At 47.9% G+C, this 20,037-nt stretch overlaps 1 protein-coding gene across 1 annotated transcript in view; it reads right to left on the bottom strand.

The window, feature by feature from the left end:
* Positions 1 to 4,727: 4,727 nt before the first annotated feature.
* Positions 4,728 to 20,037, bottom strand: part of BRPF3 (bromodomain and PHD finger containing, 3) — a 22,489-nt gene continuing 7,179 nt past the window's right edge. Inside the window, 9 exon segments of the mRNA XM_009891713.1 lie at positions 4,728 to 4,911; positions 7,668 to 7,822; positions 9,730 to 9,827; positions 12,253 to 12,350; positions 14,762 to 14,855; positions 17,222 to 17,725; positions 17,892 to 18,158; positions 19,272 to 19,584; positions 19,959 to 20,037. The exon segment at positions 19,959 to 20,037 is cut by the window's right edge and continues 3 nt beyond it. Of these exon segments, the coding sequence (XP_009890015.1) occupies positions 4,728 to 4,911; positions 7,668 to 7,822; positions 9,730 to 9,827; positions 12,253 to 12,350; positions 14,762 to 14,855; positions 17,222 to 17,725; positions 17,892 to 18,158; positions 19,272 to 19,584; positions 19,959 to 20,037 (1,792 nt within the window).

Genomic DNA, 20,037 nt, shown 5'->3' with positions numbered 1-20,037 from the left:
GGCTCTCCCCCAGCATCGCCCCGGCTCGCCCCGCTCACAGCAAGAGCAGTGAACAACATAGTTATTGCCACTATCAAAAGGGCTCCGAACAGAGCAAACTCTGGGCTTTTCTTTAAGGCAAACACCCGCTGGTTGTGGAGATTTTCCACAGACCGCTTCCCCAGCCCCGCGCTCCTTTTGCGTTTCCCTCGGCAGGGAGTGAGACTCGAGCTCCGTGTTCGCCATCAGCTTCACCTCCTCCATGGCACGCACTGAAGTGCTCCCGATCTGCAAAATGTCTACACTAAAAAAACCCAAACAAATCAAAACCTTACAACCGTTTCTATAGAATATAGTAAATAAATATGCTCAGAAAATAAAAATCCCTTTTTCCTTTCATAAACCAGGCTACAATAAACGCAGGACTTCTTTAATTACTTGACAGTGTCAGTTTAACATCAGCATTCCCTCAGTGCATCCCTCAATCAGGGACTGCGGACTTGAGGGCGCTAAAACTACATTTGGAAGAAATAAATAACTGTATTTTGGAGCCGGTTCCTGACTTCCCCCACACCCGATGCCGCCCGGGAGCTGATGGTGCGGCTGCTGCAGGGTGCTTTTCCCATGGGATGTGCCAGGAGATGCCCCTTCCCAGCCCCTGGGCTCAGGTGCAAGTGTCGGGAGAAAAAAGGATCCAAGTTGTGGGAGAGCACTGGAAATTTTAATGTTTCCCTTTCTTCGGCACCTGTACATGTGCACACACACGCCGGTGCGTGCCAAAAGTATTTGCGCCATCATTAGGCGCGTTTTTGCATCCTCCGTGCACAGTCCCGGACTGCTGTGGGTCCGTATGGCTTCACCCCACACGGTTGGGGGTCTGCAGGGACACACACGGCGTTTTGGGTTGTGGGTCTGTGCCAGAGCCCGTGTGCGCAGCAGGTCGGGCTGCCTGTGGGTGCGATGGCCGCTGTGACTATTGCTCACTGCTGATGAATCCCTGCCATCCCGCTGAGTAATTACAGCGCGCTTCAGAGGAGCATCATCCATCAAACGCTGAGCAACACTAAAGAAAAACTAATCACGCGCTGGAAGGAGAGCCCCGTCTCCCTCACTGGCCCCTCCCTCCTCATCCTCACCGCTATCTGCCCATCCTCTCCATCCTCGCTGCCTTCCTTCCCCAGCTCCATCCTTCCTGGGATCGGACTCCCCTCCCGAGCTGCAAAGGGGTCCCAGCTTGCTCCAAGGACGCCGGCTGCCCACGAAGAAAAATAAAAATACAGCTCATGGTCTTCCTCCTCGCTGCTGCCCAAACTCCTCCAAGCGCTGAAGCACATACTAAATACGCGTTACCCACCCGCTCCCCTCCCTCTCCTCCCCATCGCCACCCCAAGCTCCCACTCCCCACCATGGTGACCCTCACCCCGGCTCCAGGGGCCACTGGTGCTGGACACATCCTGCAAAGCACAGCCCAGCGAGCCAGAGCTATTTTGGGAGGCTGGAGCAGGAGAGGATTAATCCTCAGCACAGCAGCATCGTTAGGCTTCATCACCTTCCATCCGTCTGGCTCTGAGGAGCTCCACTCCATCCCTCCCTTCACTTTTTTTTCACATAGAAAAGCCCTGGACCAAACCCGCACACAGCGCCCGGGTAAACTCCCCTGTCCTGGAGCATATTTGCATTGCACATATATGGCTATGTCCATATATATGGTGCATATATATGGACGTAGTGCTAATTATACTTACAGACAATTCTAATTAGCGTGTAGAGAGCGCTGTCCCCTGGGTGTACCCATGGCTGTGGGTGTACAGTCAGTATTTGTGATCGGAAAAAAACTCATCTCCGTGGGTGCGGAAGCAGCACCGGCCCTAAGGAGACCCGTCCCACAAATAAACGCAGGTGTGAGCACCCACCTGTGGGTGCCCAGGGCCGGTCAGGGTTTCCATCACGGCGGTGGGTCTGTGCCTCTGGCCCTGGAAGGGCTTCGTGCTCGTGGTGGACAGGAACGGTACCTGCAGCCTCGGAGAGCGGCAGGCCCTACTGAAACCCGGGGTCTGCAGAGAGGGGCCGAGCAGCAAAGGGGTCCTGATGGTGCAGCACCGCAAACCTGTGCAGGGAGGGAAAGGCATTTTAGGGAAGAGAGCCAACGCCAGAGCCCTGCCGAGATGAGAAACCCTCCCCAGCCGGGAGCCAGGATCTCCGCACGTCCCCATCTGCTGGCAAACCCCGCTGCCCCCAGCCCACCATGAGCATCGCTAGATGGGATTCGAGCCCCAAATTCCCAATTCCCATCCCTTCGGGGCTCTTGGCCACCCCCTGGCCAGAGGGCTTCTGTGCACAGCACCAGGGGGGAATCCCAAACTGCAGCGCCCAGTGCCGATCGTGCAGGGAACACACTCACCGCTGGGAGACGTTCGAGGCAGCACAAGAAATCCCTCCGTGTGTCCCTTCCCTATCACTGCTCTTTGCAACCGCTTTACGCCCGCATCTGGGATGCCTGGGACGAATCATCAGGGTAAGTGATGTCCTGGACCTCAGGACAACACTAGCAAGGAAGGACTCTTTTTTTTTTTTTTTTTTTATACATTAGAACATTTATTTCTCAGAGAGAAAATATAGTCTCAGACAGTCAGATTATAGTAGGTAAAATTAGCTTTTTTTTTTCTTCTTTACAAGCATAGATTTTCTTATTACCTCTCTTATACCATCTGATATAAACAATTCTAGAAAGCAAATAAACTCACTTTCTACAATAAATAGAGCGATCTGTGCTTTACAGCAGACTGACAGTAACGTTTAGGTCCCGTAGCAACAGCAGGATATTAGCCCAATTCAAATTCTAAAATGTCATTTAAAAAAAAACCCAAAAAACAAAAACCAAACCAAAACCAAACCAAAAAACCCAAATCCCAAATTCTTAAAACATATACACAGGTCACAAGTCCACAGCTGAGCTACCACCTGGAAAAGTGTATGTTCCTTTAAATAAATTACACTGTGTGCATATAAAAGACCCAGCAACACAACTGAGGACTTCAAGAATGGTGACAATAGGTCTAAATAATTTAGAACAATATTTTACAACTATATACACAACATCCTTCCCTAGCCACACTCCATAGGCATTATTATTACTATTATTTTTACAAAATCCTATGCCCCATCTCTATATGTTACAGGAATCTTCCTTAAAGTGTGGTTCCATGTCCCAATGTATAAGAAGTGGTATTTTAAAAAAGTAGACCAAGTAGAAATGGCAGTGATTACTCCCCACTATTCATTATTATTATTATTAATTATTATTATTTTGACCCCACATTCTCTTCAGTATGAAAAAGTTAAAATAATAAAAAAATATCAAGTTAAAAAGCGAAATGATGATATTCAATCTACAATCTTGCTCTGCACCTTTGGTTCGTAAAATGGGAAAGCAAAAAGGGATAGATACACAACAGAAGAGATCCGAGAAATCATAAAGTCCTTGGCTAATAGAAAAGGTTTTTGTCATCAAGTTTCCAAACATCAGTTGTCCCCGTTTTTGCAACGCAAACCCAAAAAACCAGGGATTGTCTGCAGAGCTGGCTTTACTTGGGTTTTGATGGATGACAACGCTGGAGACCCCCACACCAGGGAAAAGATATGCGCGTGTGGGAGAAGGCGAAAAGGCAAAATGGTCGTGTGCTCTCGTTAGCGCTTGGTTTCCACCCAAACCGAGCCAGAGGAAAACGTTAGAGAGACAGAAAAAAAGGAAGAAAGGAAGAGGAGCCTTACACCAAATGTGCATAAAGCAACACAAAAGATGTATCTCCCTCCAACCCTGATCAACCTCAGTGCCTGCAAAGCCGCTCCAGCTCAGCAGACACCTCCAAAATTAGTTTTGCTTCTTAAAAAAAAAGGAAGTTATCTTTGCTTAGACTCACTACTATACTAAACCGTGATATGAGATGGTACTGGAACAAGCACAGTCACAGAAATCAGAATTTAAATGTGAAACTACCAAATAAATTTCTAGGACATACACACACACACACACAAAATCAGGTAATTTGCTTTTTGTATTTAAAGCTCTGTGCATCTGTGCATGTGTGCAGCAGAGGGGAAGGTTACCAAAATACCTCAAGCTTTTCTAAATGCAATGAGAGAAATCTAACATGAAAACGCTGTGCGTAGGCAGGAAAATCGTAACGCAAACTCCCAGCTACGATTTTTTTTTTTTTTTTTTTAAAATGTGATGGGACAATCAATGGCATTTAAAAAAAATGAAAAGGCCAATGATGGTTAGGGTAAATTTGGCACAAGAAAGTCCAGTTGGGATTTCCGTAAAGGATCCTGGTTCGGTTACAGCGGTGACAGGTTCCCGGGAATTGCTCGGGGCTGGCTGATGACTTAAAAAACGCCGGCGGCACGGGGGAGGCAGGGGCGAGGGAGGGTGCACGAGGTCTGAACATCCAAGTGCTGCGCTCTGCTCACTGCATCAGCTCACCTTGGCTCCCGTCACCTGGCAGCTTTTCCTAATTACCTTACTCCTGGCCCTGCGGACTATACATTTCATCTCCTGCCAGCTCTTCAGCGAGACACATTCAGAAAGAAGCTGGACAGGCTTTTTGGCACATTTCAGGGTACTTCGAGGAGTGCTGACCGCTGCTGGGAATGGCGTCCCCCGGCCAGTCAGTGCACGAGACGGTCCGCTCTGCCGCCGCAGCGAGCGCGGGGTCTGGAAGAAAAGGAGGACCGGCCACTCCGACCCCTTACAGATAATTGGACGTAATGAAGGGATGATCTCCCCGCACGCGGCTCATGTGAATCATGGCTCGGTCGTAGGCCACCTGCACAGACTTGCGGATGCTGGTTTTTCGGCCTTCCATCATCTTCAACTTGTCCACTGTGTCGTCCACGCCGAGGGGATAGACTTTGTCACGCGGAAGCCACTGCCTGCAACAGAAAGGAGAGTGGAAAACCCCGTCACCGAGGGCATCGAGTGGGGAAACAGGCAAAGAAAAGCAGACACCTGGAGGCCTCTTGCCCTTGCAACGCTACGCCTGAGCTCTCTGCAGGAGCCTGACTGCTCCTGTGTCCCTGGCTCTTACACCAGCTGCAACAGGCCAAGGGGTTTGTCCCAAGAGTTTCCAAGATAAGGCCAAGTACTCCAGCTCCTCAAGCATTGCCCACGTATCTCAGCAGCACTCGCTGTCATCTCCTCCCCAGGAGCAACTACATTCGTGTGATCTATTCGTTTATATAACACCCTACAATGATGCTACAAATGTTTAAATGCATTTGACATGGAAGAACCACCTGTGGCCAAAACGCCTTCCTATATGAGCACAGGTTTCTCTCTCCTTGGAGTCCGTACTGAAGGCTTTCAACGCTCCTCGGAGCTCTGGGGGAAACTTGGAAACTCTTGTGTCCCACAGAGCAGCAAATACAGGGGCTTCCATGGTAGAAAGTTAAGTTTTTATCCTCGAGAAAGCTCTGCCTTGTTCCAAGAGGCTGTAAGCATCAGGGTTTGGGTGACTACAACCACCCGAGCATCATCCCGAAACGGGCAGCTTCCAGCAGACATGTCCCAAACCCAACTTGACCACAACCAACTGATGACTTAAAATGGAAGTGCCTTTTCTACAGCAAGTTTTTATTGTGCAGTCATTAGCCCAAGTTAACTCCCAAGTTAACTAGCACGCTCAGAAACATGCTAGTCACCTTTCCTAACGAAGTGCAGCCCCTAGCAGTTAAATCTCAGCACTGCTGGCACAGCTCAATGCACCTCCCCACCAGCCAACATGGGTCACCCAGGGCAGCTCAGCTTATCTTCACCACGAAGTCAAGGGGCCGATTACAGTCTTTGCGACCCTTCTGCACCATCATTGAAGCCAGCAGAATTTGGGTCTGGCACTAAGAGGGTTTTTTAAGATTGTCCTGAGGCACCTTAGCTTCCCACAAATTGCAAACAAGGAACTAAGTGGCCACTTACAAGTATAAACATCTACCAGAGCTTGTCTTCAACAAGAGCAGGGCAAAGCCAAGGAAATACTGATTTTTATTGGGAAAGCAGTTTCAATTACAAGTTTGGATTTAGATTTTTCAAAACTGATCATACAGCAACAGGAAGCTTGGCACTGCCATTGATTTTCAGCTAAAAATCATTAGTAGCTCTCTGAAGAACATGCCCTGTATCAAGCAGTTCTGGTAATCAGGGACAGTGAAACAACGCAGTGTACTAATAAAAAAACCTCAGGAGCGTGTCCCTTGGCACCTCTTTTCCCCAGAGGACACAAACATACTCAAGTGAAGCAAACATGATCCCCTTCTCAGCTTCCCAAAAAGATGCCACAGGCTTTTCCTTTGTCTGTGTTGCACATCACCTCCATCTCTTTCAACTGCATAAAACACTGCAGCAGCCCCAAAATGCAGGGGGAAACACTCTCCCTTGCTGCTTTACCCCGCTGTGTGTTTGGCTCTGCTCTCTCCTCACGATACACCTTCCCTCCAGCTGCGACACAGCCTCTGGGCAATGTTCACCTCCTTCCTCCAGCCCCTCACCCTTCCCTGCTCTTTTGGGAGACGCTCTCTCTGCCAGGGCTGCCTGGCTGCAACCTCACCCAAACCCCTCCCAGTGATGCCAGCAAAGACCTTCCCCGGGAGAATAAGGAGGAAAAGGGCTCTCAAAGTACCATGAGGCTCCTTTTTAAACTCTCAGTATCTTATTTTATAGAGGCAGCCCCATTCTCTCCTCCGTTCCCACGTGCACCTCAACAGCCCAGCATCCGCTTTGTCCGCAGGATAAACTCCCTGGATCTGTGATCCCAGCAGCACACAGGTACTGCCTCCCGTGTGACAATTTATTTGCTTGGTTCGTGTTTCCACGTGGCATTTGCTGGTTAAATAATCCAGCGGGTTCCGCGTGCGGCTGGCCGCCTCATTACGGGGACTCACCTCTTCCAGCAATAACGCTCCAACTTTCTTAGTTTCCCATTGTTTCATACATGGATTTCAAAGCCTTATTGCTCATTTTTAAGGCACTTCACTGGTTTGTGGCTGATTATATCTGCCTGGGTTACTGTTACCATGTGAGCACGGTCACCAACTGATAATAAAATCAGCAGATTCAATCTGTCTGAGACAGAACAGCAAAAGGCGTTGAGATATTTCACTTGCCCTGAACCAGGTGCTTACACCCACATTTGCCATCTTAAACAAACGTCTTGATTTGAAAACCGCAGGTATTCGGCACCTCTGAAAAAATCAGGCAAGTCTAAATATGGAATAAACCCGGCATTCTGAAAACGTTACCCTGGAGATTTTTGGCAAATCTTCTGCGCAGCAGTGGAACCGGCTGCTCTTTCTGCTGGTGTTTGAAAGTCAAATGCTCTCTCTAATTTGCGGCAGATTTTGACTACTAACTTGGCTCTCCATGTGCCTCAGTATTTTTGCGGTGATGTGACCCCTGGTTGAAGGATGTTGGGCTGTTCACCACGGAAGTGGAACAGTCAGGTGTTATGCTCTTGGGCCAAGGAAAAGCAGGCTGGCTTCCTCGTTTAGACTCTGAACTGCTGCATATTTAAATTCTCCAATTTACACAGAATATCATCATAATCCCTGTATGCTCCCATATACCAAAAGAGTATGTTAAATCTTCCCTCTCTGCCACAGCACTCACCACAGGCCCCCGCCTCTCTGCACACACTCACCAGGTTCTCTTGTTGTCAAAGAAAAGGACAAGGAAGAGCTTTTCTCCTGCCTCTGTCTGCCTCTGCTCCCCCAACTTCAACACATCCACGGGTGGGACTGGGATGGGGACTCCATTATGGAGCAAACCCTCACGCGGCATCTTGGGATCGATTATCTAGTGACACAGGGAAAGGATATTTAAGAACAAAACCCTTCAAGTACTGCAAAGAACGCATTTTTTTTTCTGCTCTTTCAGTCTATCCAAGCTAGACAATTAGGATGGGTAAGTAAAATTGTTTGCTCTCTCTCAGAGGCAATTTTTAAATAATTTTTCTGTCCTCGAGGCTGCCCCTGTGGAAGGGAAGCGAGTCAGTCCGAAGGCCAAGCATCCAATCTCAAAAAAGGGAAAGGACATAAATACATGGCTCTGTGGGGATGCAGATGCATTTACACTCATTGGTAATTTAGCACAAACTCAGTACTGTTGTGTTCAGCAAAGGATTTCCTTCCCTCGCTCCTAACTTGTACAAGAAACGTAACACCATTGCTGCTCTCAGCAGGTGTAATGCGATTTCACAACAGCTCCGTTCTGATGCAATTCAGTTGACTTCAGGGGCATTGCTCAGATTTATACCGCTATTAGATCAGAATCGGGCCCAATATTTGGAGAGTCAACAGGCAGTGCCAGCTTTATCAGGTGAGAGAAATGCAGACTATCGTCATTTTGGAGAGAATTGAGTGCAGATGCATCAATTCTCCCCCGTACAGAGCAGAAATGTCAGTGTCCAACATTTTTGCTATGTGATCACAGGAGGAGAACGAAACGGCACAGGATGGGTGGAATAGTCTAGTCTTCTCTGCCTCCTCATCTTGGCTCCTAAGGGCTGAAAAAGCAGTTTGGCTTTGACATGGGACAGCTGTAGAAATTTATTAAGATACTTTATTACGGCAACAGACTGCTATAAAAAAAAAAAAGCCTTTTTGGAGGACAATGTCACCATTTAAAGCCATGCTAAAGCACAATTTAACTTTGGCTGTAGCCACGTGAAGATCTAAAAATACTATGGCTGGCCAACATGGCTAGCAGATCCATAGCAGTTCTCTCCTCTGGGCTCCCGTGGTGAGGGAGCATGGGTGAGGGTCACTCTTTTAGCAGAATCTGCCCTTTTTGACAGCATCAGGAGCGTGCTCAGCCACGGCCAGGCATACCTGCTGTGTCAGCTTACGGATGGTTTCACAGCTCTGCTGCTTGGACGTAGAGACCTGTGTAATTTCCGTGATGACTACACTTGCTCTCACCCAATGCAATTTCTCAGCAGTCACAAGTGCCACGTCTCTCAGCGATCCCAACCATAAAGGTACTTAAGGGGACAGCTGCAGCCATGCAGAAACTACGTGGAGCAGAGATGGCAGGAAGAGCCATGTCTCAAGGGATATATTTAAAAGTAGCAGAAATAATAAAACACAGTCAGCCTATCTCACGTTCTAACTTATATACTTACTTCAGCAATCTCTGTTGATAACTTAACGAGCATTTAAAAGCCTGTGGTGGCACTGGCATTTCCTAGCAAGAGCTGCATGTCATGTCTTGCTTTGGAACTGGGTATGGTGCTCACCGAAGCCAGGTTTATGGATTTCACATTAATAGTCAAATATCCAAAGACAGATAAATATTAAGGAAATATCGTTCAAAGGACTAGGTGCAAACGCGTGCATATATTCTCATATTTAATTCAAAAATATGGTTATTGCAAGAGGATGTATACATCACAAGGCACATTGGGCACCTACACATGGAGTTGTACCCACTATATAGGAAAATGCGCAGGCAGTTACACACCACTGGAACCTGGGGCCTGCCTTTATAAAATTTAGGTCTTCTCATGCCAACAGTACTGATTACTTTCCCCATACCTGCAGAGTGCACAGGAGAGGAAAGATCTCCTCCCATCCCTGGCACAAAGAGAGCAATGTTTTATGAATCCCCTGCAATGCTCCGAAACAACGAGCACAGGGAAAATTAACTGTGCAAAATGGGGCGGGGGGGGGGAGAGCACATATTGCATGATTTTGGGAACTTACCAAGGCAGGGTAGGAAGGATAGCCACGGCACTTGGCCCACACGAGCTCCAAGGGCTCCAGCTCAGTCTGACTCTCAAAGGACATCAGGAGAGTCCTGCCTAAGGGACAGAAGGAGACATGGCTTAGGAGGGCGAGTCTTAGCAAGGGGGTTATGGTAAGACAAGAAACCACATTATCATTTAACCCAGGCACGATGACCTGCATTGTCTCAGCTCAAACGCATGAACTACTGTTGTACTTAAAACATGCTGCCAATATTTGGTTTATTTTTTTAACTTATTTGCTTCTTCAGCAAGCAGAAAGCCAGAATTTCACCTATTGTCCAGCTATTCGTCACACAAGAACATACATTTAATCATTACTGTGTACACATATGCATAATTCCAGGCCATTTCTCTTCATAAAAAGATCTAGAGCAAAATGGAAAGCCACTTATTATTTGTGCCTATATGCACTGGGTAGCCAATCCAGAGGTGGTACGACACTCATGTCATCTGCAGTAAGTTTATGATAAAATTTTATGTGCCCAGAGATCTAGCCTGGCCACAGTGAATGTCCAGCCTTCTTTATGCTCTCTCAGTACAGTCAAGTTCAGCGTTAAAATAAAGCCACGATCTCCTAAGTCATGGGTCTAAGTCTACGCATGCGTGCAGCTCATCAACTCTTTAATATGGAAATATTCATCATATTCAGTTCTGGGGTGAACAGCTGCTATATCACTGAAATCAAATGGGTATACAAGAGATGAATTTGGTCCATCAGGCTCCACCAAGCCAAATCCATCCTCAATGGAACTGATGAAGCTGTATCTGATTAATTTGGATCGCTGCTGAGACAGCTCCTTTTTATTCCTCCTAAATACAAAAATCTAGACTATTCCGATGCCATACACTTTGGGGCTGTTTGATCTCTGCAGGAAATGCCTGGTTCTAGTTGATGGAAGTCTATTAGCCATTAATTTCTTCAAACTTAAATCAGAAGTATTGCAAAAAGATCCATTCAAGACCCGAATAAGTAATCTGCCAGCTCCTGCCCCTGGAAAAAGAGCAATCTTCATTAATGTGAATTTTATGGCAAGTAGTGCTTGCTCTGGGGGGGAGTGCTCAAACACCGGCTTTACCCGAAGTCAGACTGAATCTAGAAAAGGCTGAGTACAACCCAAAAGAGCACCCTGCCAAGACGGATCTGATGTGCTTCTCCACTATTGCATTCCAGATGTATTCTTCCATTAATGAAATTATGTTCTATACCTCAGAATTGTCCCACTGATTCTAATTCTCCTGGTACCAGCCCTGCTCTGTAAGCTTCTCTCCGAAGCAGATTGCTGAGCGCGCAGGGTCCAGGATAACAACGGTTCCCAGGGAGACGGGAGCCAGCGCACGGGAGCTGTGCAGAAGGGCACAGGCGTACCAGCGACTCAAAGCTGAATTCCGATTTCAGCATAAACCTGCAATAACTCTATCACTGACACACCATAAGTAAGACAAGAATCCGGCCGTGTAAGCGCTGGAAGACTGGTGTAGTGCCTTGGGTAGTATTAGAGGAGCGTTACTTAATCTTACTGAAGTATAGTACAGTCTGACAAAGACGATTTTGTTACAAAGACCTAGAAAGCAATGATAGCAATACAAGAGGGAAGAGCCAGGAAGTCATCTCCAGAGAGACCCTTCTTATAATTATGATTTACTGTTTGTCTTGCAGCGTCATTAAAGAGAAATAGTCCCAAATCAGGAGAAGACAGTGCCAGGGACGTGACACACACCAGACCTACAGAAAGCCCCCATCTGAGGAGAACACAGAGCACAGGGCAAGCAGCAAAAGTGAAAGCAGGAAAAAGCTTTTATGCAATAATCTAAATTTTGTAACAAAGCAGGTAATAATCTCTTCCCCTCTACTCTACTCTGGTGAGACCCCACCTGGAGTACTGCCTCTAGCTCTGGAGCCCCCACCATAAGAAGGACATGGACCTGTTGGAGCGGGACCAGAGGAGGCCACGGAGATGCTGGGAGGGCTGGAGCCCCTCTGCTGGGAGGACAGGCTGGGAGAGTTGGGGGGGTTCAGCCTGGAGAAGAGAAAGCTCCGGGGAGACCTTATTGCCCCTTCCAGGTCTTAAAGGGGCTACAAGAGAGCTGAGGAGGGACTTTTTACAAGGGCACGTAGTGATAGGACAAGGGGTGATGGTTTCAAACTGGAAGAGGGGAGATTTAGATTAGATATTAGGAAGAAATTTTTCACTTTGAGGGTGGTGAGCCCCTGGCGCAGATTGCCCCGAGAAGCTGTGGCTGCCCCATCCCTGGAGGTCTTCAAGGCCAGGTTGGACGGGGCTTAAACCACTATGATTCTAAGAATAACGCACAGGCAGGGCAGCAACCTGCTTGTACAACCTGGATAGTTCGTGCAGGACTGGTTCCTGACGTGCACTGACACCTGCTCCCCCTGGTTCAGATGGATGTGAGCCCTGCGGTGTGGTGGGACCAGAGCAGGGCGTTCTCCAAAGTGGGGCTGAGGTGCAGCTGTTCTCACCTGAGCTGCCGTAATCAGAGTCTCCGTTCACACCTTCCAAGAAGGGCACCCGAGAAAGAGCTGGCTTCCCTCGACTTCGCTTGGGAGGCACCAAACCACTGTTAGAAAGACAAGGAGAAATAGGTATTAGGAGAAAACAGGTTACCCTTGAAAACAAAGCCAAATAAACAGGTTCCTCAGCTCTGTTTAAAATACTGCAAAATTACTCTACTGGTGCACCCTTGACATGAAAAGAACAATGAGTATTTGAGCAAAATTTCATCAATACGTCTCTTCTGGTGCAAGTACACTGGATGTCACCCCAGCCGTGCCATGAGCAATGAAAGAGGTCAAACGGAAACCAAGCTATGAACCAAGCTATGAGGAAGAAACCCAGCAACAAGTTCATGCTGGAGAGTATACCTGCAATTGGACTCTATCAGCCCATGTCCTGAACACCCTTTTACCTCATTACTACAAATATTGTGGAAAATGGACTATCTCTACCTCAAGCAATCATATTTTTTCGCTTACTGTAATTCTTTCCTTTTTTTTTTTTATTTACAGTTTTCCAATAACCAGCCCATTCTAAGTGAATTTGATGCTCAAAGAGAAAGAGTGGAGAAAAAGCAGTAAACAGAGCTGTTCCTAAATAGAATAATTGTACAAGTTATCCATGAGACATCAGCTTGTTTTTAATTCCTTGTTTTGTGGGTGTCACACAGCTCTAATGTAATTTTTGCTGTGTGAATTGCTTGCAATTATTGTAATAAGCACTTGCATGGCACTTTTCATCTTCAAAGTACTATACAAACATCAACTACCAAGTCCCCATGCTCCCCTGTGATTTCAGATTTGTCTCCCTCGCTTACAGATGGGGAAACAGAGGCAAATATGATGGGGCCATGAGGCCATGACATGGTTTAAAAGGCAGTTTCTGGCTCCTGGTCCCATTCCAAGAGCATCCTCACCCCAGGACGGGTTTCTGCATGACTCAAGGGCCCTCATTTAAATGACATTACAACTACACATGAATCCAGTTCTCTCCTTTTTGCTCCCTTCAATGCAGCTCCTCGCCTTAAGATATTTTATTGCAGCAGCTTCTTGTGAGATCTGCACGGGGGTCATGGTAGCATCCAGCTTACAGAAGAGACAATGACTGAGCTGAAGATCTGTGCACACAGCCCAGAGAAGCGGGAAGAGATGATGAAGTGGGGGGGTGTCCCATCTCAGAGAAGAGCTGTAGGTCCTGTGCCTCCAGGGGGCTCAGCCGGTGCTAAGGGAGATAATTTACTGCAGCACCAGGTGCTTCCCTCGGGCTGTCCAGCACCTGACTGTGGAGGTGGGACCGCTCTGACGCAGGGAAAAGCCCTCACACCAAAATTGCTTCTCCAAACCCAGGGCCTTGCCCCTTGTCATGGGCACAAAAGTCTTTGCAAACAGATTTATAATGGAAACACTAATCAAACCTTAGCTACGACTGCAAAATTATACACCTCTTTTGACAGCTAAGATTTAGGATCACTCTGCATAGCAAAGTTTTCATTTAAAAAATGCTCCTGGGATTCAACCCTGCTGCAGAATAATTTGTTACACAGCTATTAGTTCTAAATTGCAGCCTCAGTCCTGAGAGCGGGTGCACACAGGGAGCTTTACGATTTTAAGCGCCTGACTGACATTGCAAGGTTGAGGTCTTACAGAACTAACTGAGCATATGCATTGGGAAGAAGCATAAAGTGCCTGAACTCTAGCTCTGATATTCTCTAGAGTTCTAGTTCTCTAATGATGGGTCATCACCCTCAGAGTCATCAAAGACAAGCAGAGGGCAATGACATGTTCCAAGGCACTGAAAATATCACTACAAATATCAACTAAGAAAGTCTTGCTTCTGCCTGTCCTGGATGGCCATCAAGGCCAGCCTTGTTCTCAGCCTGCTGCTCACACAAACACGATTCCGGAATAACACAGGTTCTACCATGCAGTGCAATGACTTGAGTCAGTGTTAGGAGGGCTGGATAGGTAGGTAAGACCAGAAAATAGATCTGGTACCCACATATGCCTACTGCATCTGACCAAAAGATGACACATTTGCTTTAAGTCTGTTCAGTCCTGTTCGAAGTACCTAGTCCTGCTTTTAAACCTCCAAGGGGAAGAAAGCAGCAATTCAGTAGGTGGCAGAAGTTCAGTTTCACCCACAGTGCTGGGCTGGACATTTGAGTTCAAGGTTTTTCTACCTTTAGCTCTAAAGAATTGCAAGAAGATATTCATCAGCAGAGAGGATATATATATATATTGAGAAACAGAAGTGTAACAGATACCCATTTGCTTGAAAAAAACCCAACCACTGCTTTTGGGACGTATAGCTTAAGAGGACAGGCTGGAACCCAAGAAGCTTTTTGTCTTTAGGGTCAACACACAAAATAAGTAACAGTTTGGGCTGGTTTTGACAAATAAGTCAATTGATAAAACCAGGCAGATTAATGCAGACACAGAAGGTGTTCTGGGGAACAGTTCTGAACAGGGCACTTACCTGCAGGCTTCAAACACCAGTCCACTGCCCAGGCCAGAGCTGCACTCAGAGTCAGATCCGCTTTCTGCGTGCTTCGCAAAGCCGTTAGTCACTCCTGCTGAGAAGACAAATGGGAATCAGCCCCAAGGAGCAGCAGCAACACACAGAGATGCTACCAAGGCTCAGGTAGGGTCACTGTCCCAAAGATGCTTCAACCAGAAAGGGGAATTCTGTGCAGAGTTCCCCAGGCTCAGCTGCAACCAAAAGGTGACTAATGAAAGGTATTTCTACCCCCGACACGTGAAAAATTAAGCTGTCTCTGAAGAAGCAAGTGCTGAAGTGCCCAGGGATGGTACAGGAGAGCTCCACGCAGCGTCCAGCTCGCCGGGCAAGGTCAGAGGCCAGGAAATGAACCACTTGTTCATCTGGGTTCAAGTGTTGTTTGGAAAAGACATGGAGGTTTCATGTTGACTGGCACAGACTTCTCCATGCCTGACCTCGCGCCTGGCTGCCAGGCTGGTCCCTACCCACAGGAGCAGGAACATAAAACCATAGCTCATTCATTTACAGGTTCCTTGCTGAGAGAAAACTGCTCTAGGAAAAACTCATTGCTTCAGTTACTGGAAATGAGATTTTCCAGTGGACAGAGCAGACTCTGAGGAAGCAAATTCCCTCTGGGTAGAAGGCGGCTCCCACCACCTTCATCTCCAGCCGGTACAAATGTCACTGTAGCCATAAGTGGAATATTTCACTTTTTTGCCCCAGACGCCGACATTGCTGGAAATCTCCCCCTCCCTGCGAGGTTTACTGCTCTGTGCACCCGAGGGACACCGACCCAGAGAGCTGGGATCACCTCTGAGCTTGGACAAGCTCCACAACCAGGGACAGGCATGGGTGGACAGGGAATGACCCCTGAGAGCATCCCCAAGCCCAAGGCAGGCAGAGGAAAGGAGAGGACCACAGCCTTCCCCCATCCAGGGACCCATTGCCCCCAGGCTCCCCAAGGGCTCATCAAAGCTAAATTTGCTAATGTGGCCCATTAGCCACACAAAGAGCAAATTCATGCCAAGGCCACTATTTTTTTTTTTTTTTTCCAGCTGTAAATATGGAGTGGCCACAAGGAGCACATTTCTGGGCAACACCTTGTTCTGACAATCCCAACCACACTGATCTGCTCCTGCACTAACACAGATTCGGCACACCAGACACTCCCTCCAGTTAGGAGAAATCAATTGTGTTTGAAACAGTGGAAGGAGCTGAATCACAAAAGCAGGGCTGCAACACACAGGAAACAAACACCAGTGCTGCTTCAGCAGAGGTGGTCACTGCCTAGTTATCAGCGATTTTCCAGCACCCTGCCTGTATTTTCCCTTTTTTAATTTCAAGCTCTCATTCTGACTCGTATCCATTGTGGGCAACTCTCCTCTGCTTTAATTACTGGCAGATGATGATGGAGAGTCCCTCAACTAACTGCCTTTCTTTGGAGAAGCCATTTGCGTTTCCTTTAACCTGTCCTGGTAAGTCAATCCCCACATTCAGTTGCTTTCCTCCCACTCTAAATTTGTTAGCAACCTCCTGACAGCCAAATGTGTATAAGACAGTATTTGAGGTATGGGCTAAGTCAAGCCTTACAGATGGGAACTGTCCCATGATGGCCGTCAACACAGAATTAAAAAGAAATCACATTGCTGTCACTCAGATGTTCCTCTTCACCTTGTGTCTTTCCAAATTTCATCTCAGCTGCTTATTCTCATTTGCAGATCTAATTTGAAAAGGAACCTACTCGGTATTCCCACTAATTTTACTTAAACTCCAGAACTGAGGGTACACCCTGATATAAAAGCAATGTTTAACATCTCATCTTACATGGGTGCTGTGTTTCTGCTCCACTGCACACTTCCAACCGAATGCACCATTTCTGCAGCAGGAAACCCTAACTCCCAGGAGTGGCCGAGCCAACCCAAACCCTTCCATGAGGGCACGAATGCCAACACTTTTCAGCGCTTAGCGGAGACCCCGGAGTCTCCAGCCAGGCCATTCAACAGCTCTGCAAGCAGCTGGACATGTTGGCTTGTCCTACAAAAAATGGCAAACTCTCTCTTACAGCTGCCCTGCCGACTGGTAAAGGGAAGAATTACTTGTGATCTCCCTGGGCTTTACTTTGGTACTTTTACATGTCTAAAATGGAGGTGCCTAGAGCTGAACTACATTACTAGAAACTCCATTTAGAGTCAGTGGAGAAGAGAGGTACAACTCATTACGGACACGTCTTGTCTGCACTATTTTAGAAATGTGCGGAAGAGACAAAGTGTTCATCAGACACCTCTGGCTACAGTGACTATGTCTCCCCCAAACATTAAGTGAGTTTCAGGTGAGTAGCTCAGATGCAGATGTCTTTACTTGGCCCCAGGATTCCCCCTCCCTCAGCCCCATCTCACAGTTTTCAAGGGTACAGAAGGAAGAGAAATCCTAAGGAACTACCTCTCTGTCCTGCCTGCCTAGGCGTCTTCTCTCCATTGCTCTCGCTGCAGGTCCTGCTCTGCGGCCGCTTCCGAGCTTGTCGTTCCCCGCCAGGGTGGGAGGGCGAAAGCTGCCCGCTCTGCCCGTGGTCCTCCCCATTCTCCAGGGAGCAGTCCAGGCCTCTTTGCAGCTTCACCCCGTTCTTAGCTTTTTTAAAAAGGACAGATGTCCGTCGGCCCACGCCACTGAAAGGGGGACTGGCAGGGGTGTCTGCAGGCGGCAAGGCCAGTCCGTTGAGGCCGTTATCGCTGAGCAGGCGCTGGAAGGCTTGGCTCTCCCGCTGCAGCGCCTTCTTGTCGAAGAGCTCCCTGTCCGACATCACTTTCTTCTGCAGCTGATTCAAGGACTTGCTTTCACTGATGGGTTTGAGCGTCGGAGGGTCCTGCAGAGAGTCCAGCTCTGAGAGGGAGGGTGCGGGTCCTGTGGGCTCCAGGGTTGGAGGGTGCGGGGGCTTGGCATCATCTGCTAAAGGAATAATGAATCTCCTTGAACATTTTAGACAGAGGCATTCCCAAAACTACCAACAATCATTCCCATGTTTCACTAGGGCCACAGACAGGAGAAACAGCAGGTGTTGACTGTAGATATGCACCAGGTGAGCTGGAGCTAAAATCCTGCTGCAACCTCTCACCTTTATCCCCTTCCTCGTCGCCTTCCCTTGATGATTTATCCAGCTCCTCTTCCTGCGGCACAGGCTCCCCGTTGGACATGGTCTTGTTCTGCTGCTGGGCCAGCTTCTGCCGAATGGAGTTGATCTCCCGTCTCAGGAGCCGGATGCGTCGTGTCCGAGCACCGCTGGACCGCATGGTGCTCACCATGTCTAGCTTCTCCAGCAGCTCCTTCAGCTGGGCCTCCAAGGAGAGGTGAGCTCGGTTCTCCGGCAGGAGGATGTTATCCACTGCGTCAAAAGAGAGTGTAACAGTGAAGGGGAGAAGCAAGGCTTCTTGAAGAAGCATTTGGGACCATTGCCATGCCTCATTCCCACTGCTGCTATTCATGAACCAAATGCTTTAGTTTGGGGATTTAGCAATGGTAAACCTTGGAGCTCAGACTTCCTTTGGGTAAAGAGCAGCTGATTTAACTTGTACTACCCTCCAGTTCCCATAACTGTCCTGGAGGCAACAGTGAAAGGACATGGGTCTGCACCCACACGAGACAGCTCACAGTTCAGGTCCTTGGCAGAAACCCATTTCATTGCCAGATTAAAATGACAAAATCAGACCAGAAACAGAACTGGCCAAAACATAACATATTTGCCATTCCTCTGGCTCCGCTGAAGCGCTGGCATCCACTGGAGCAGGGCAGACAGCTGAGGGCTCTGCTACCATACACCAACACAAATTTCATAATAGACTGTCTCCCTGTGTCCAAGAGGGCTGCAATGTTTAGGAAACGGACCACAGACTGCAAGCTCAGCATGCTGGATGGCAGCAGTATTCTGTACTAAGTTTAGCCAAGTTATTCAACCAGTGCTTTGGAGCTGCACCTCAAGACAGCTATGGGAATGGAAGTGGTCACGTTGTGAACTGAAAGTCTCAGCTAGGAGAACTGCTTGGGTTCCAGTACCTTAGCCCCACATCGCCCCTCCCAGCCACCAGTGCTCCATCTAACCCAGTTGCTCTATACCTTACCAATTTACAATGGAATGTATGAGCCTTCCTCAGAGCAAAACCTCCGAGATCCACCTTTGCACTGTTCTTTAAAATATCAAGTTCGTGCTACAGCCATGGCACATATCAAACAGCATGGACAGTCACAAGGCTCTTCTAAGGCAGACGTGCACGAGGAGAGCTGGAGCTAAGCTGCACCTAGCTCCAAGTGCTCAGCTCACCCGAAATCCTGCTTTTGGAGGCTATGAAGGAGTTAAGATATATGCTCAGGTAAACAGATGGATAGGAAAATTCTTGTATGCTGAATGATGGCTATGATTCTCATGCAGGCTAAATGACATGCTCAGAACGAAGACCACAGTTATGATCTGCCTGAAAATAAAAGGTTAATAAACACTCACCATCCTCCCAAGAAAAGCGGTAAAAGTCCTCGGTTTTGGGTGACTCGGGCAGGTGAATCCCCACATCAGTGTCAAAGCCAATGTTTTCAGCCTGCCGCCGTGCATGACGCAATATCGCTCCTCCGAGGTCTCTGAGCCGGACAGCTGCTCGGTGGAAAATCGTGTCTTTAGCATTATACCTCATGCAGTTGGTAACTATAAGGTTAAAGTCTTCCTCAAACTCATCCAATGTTCGGTACAGGTGGGACTCCAGCTTCCGCCTCATGGTGGAAAAATCCATTGGGTTGGAAATGAATTCCAGGTAATCTGGAACCTAAACATATAAAACCTGTACAATTACAAAAACCATTTACTAGCCAACTAGAGCGCATCCATCATAAGCACTCTTAATGCCCTTTCCACCAGCAAGGGACAGTGCCAGCAGTCATTTCTGTGTCACCCAGTCAAGGCAGACACATCCTGGCTCTGCAGAACATTACTTGTCTGAGATGTCCTGAAGCTTCCAGAAAACAATACCCTTTTTGTGGAAGGATACCCACATTGTGAGTCCTCTCTGAGGTATTCTTTAGTCCACCAGCAGCTCGGGACAAGGTGGTTTGTGCTTCCAGGGTTATGACAGCACATGAGCTTCTGCCCAGCAACACTTCATCTACAACCCATTAAGACACCTCTAGGAAAGAGACTTGCCTCGTTCAGGTTAACAGGCTCTGCAAAGATCTGGGCAGCATCCTTCTCCTGCAGCAGGTCCAGTGTTGTGCGTAGAAGT

This window comes from Charadrius vociferus, unplaced genomic scaffold (genome assembly GCF_000708025.1).
Source record: "Charadrius vociferus isolate BGI_N301 unplaced genomic scaffold, ASM70802v2 scaffold819, whole genome shotgun sequence".
Lineage (NCBI taxonomy): Eukaryota > Metazoa > Chordata > Aves > Charadriiformes > Charadriidae > Charadrius > Charadrius vociferus.
The sequence above is the reverse complement of the archived record's forward strand: the minus strand, read 5'-3'. Positions and strand labels throughout refer to the sequence as shown.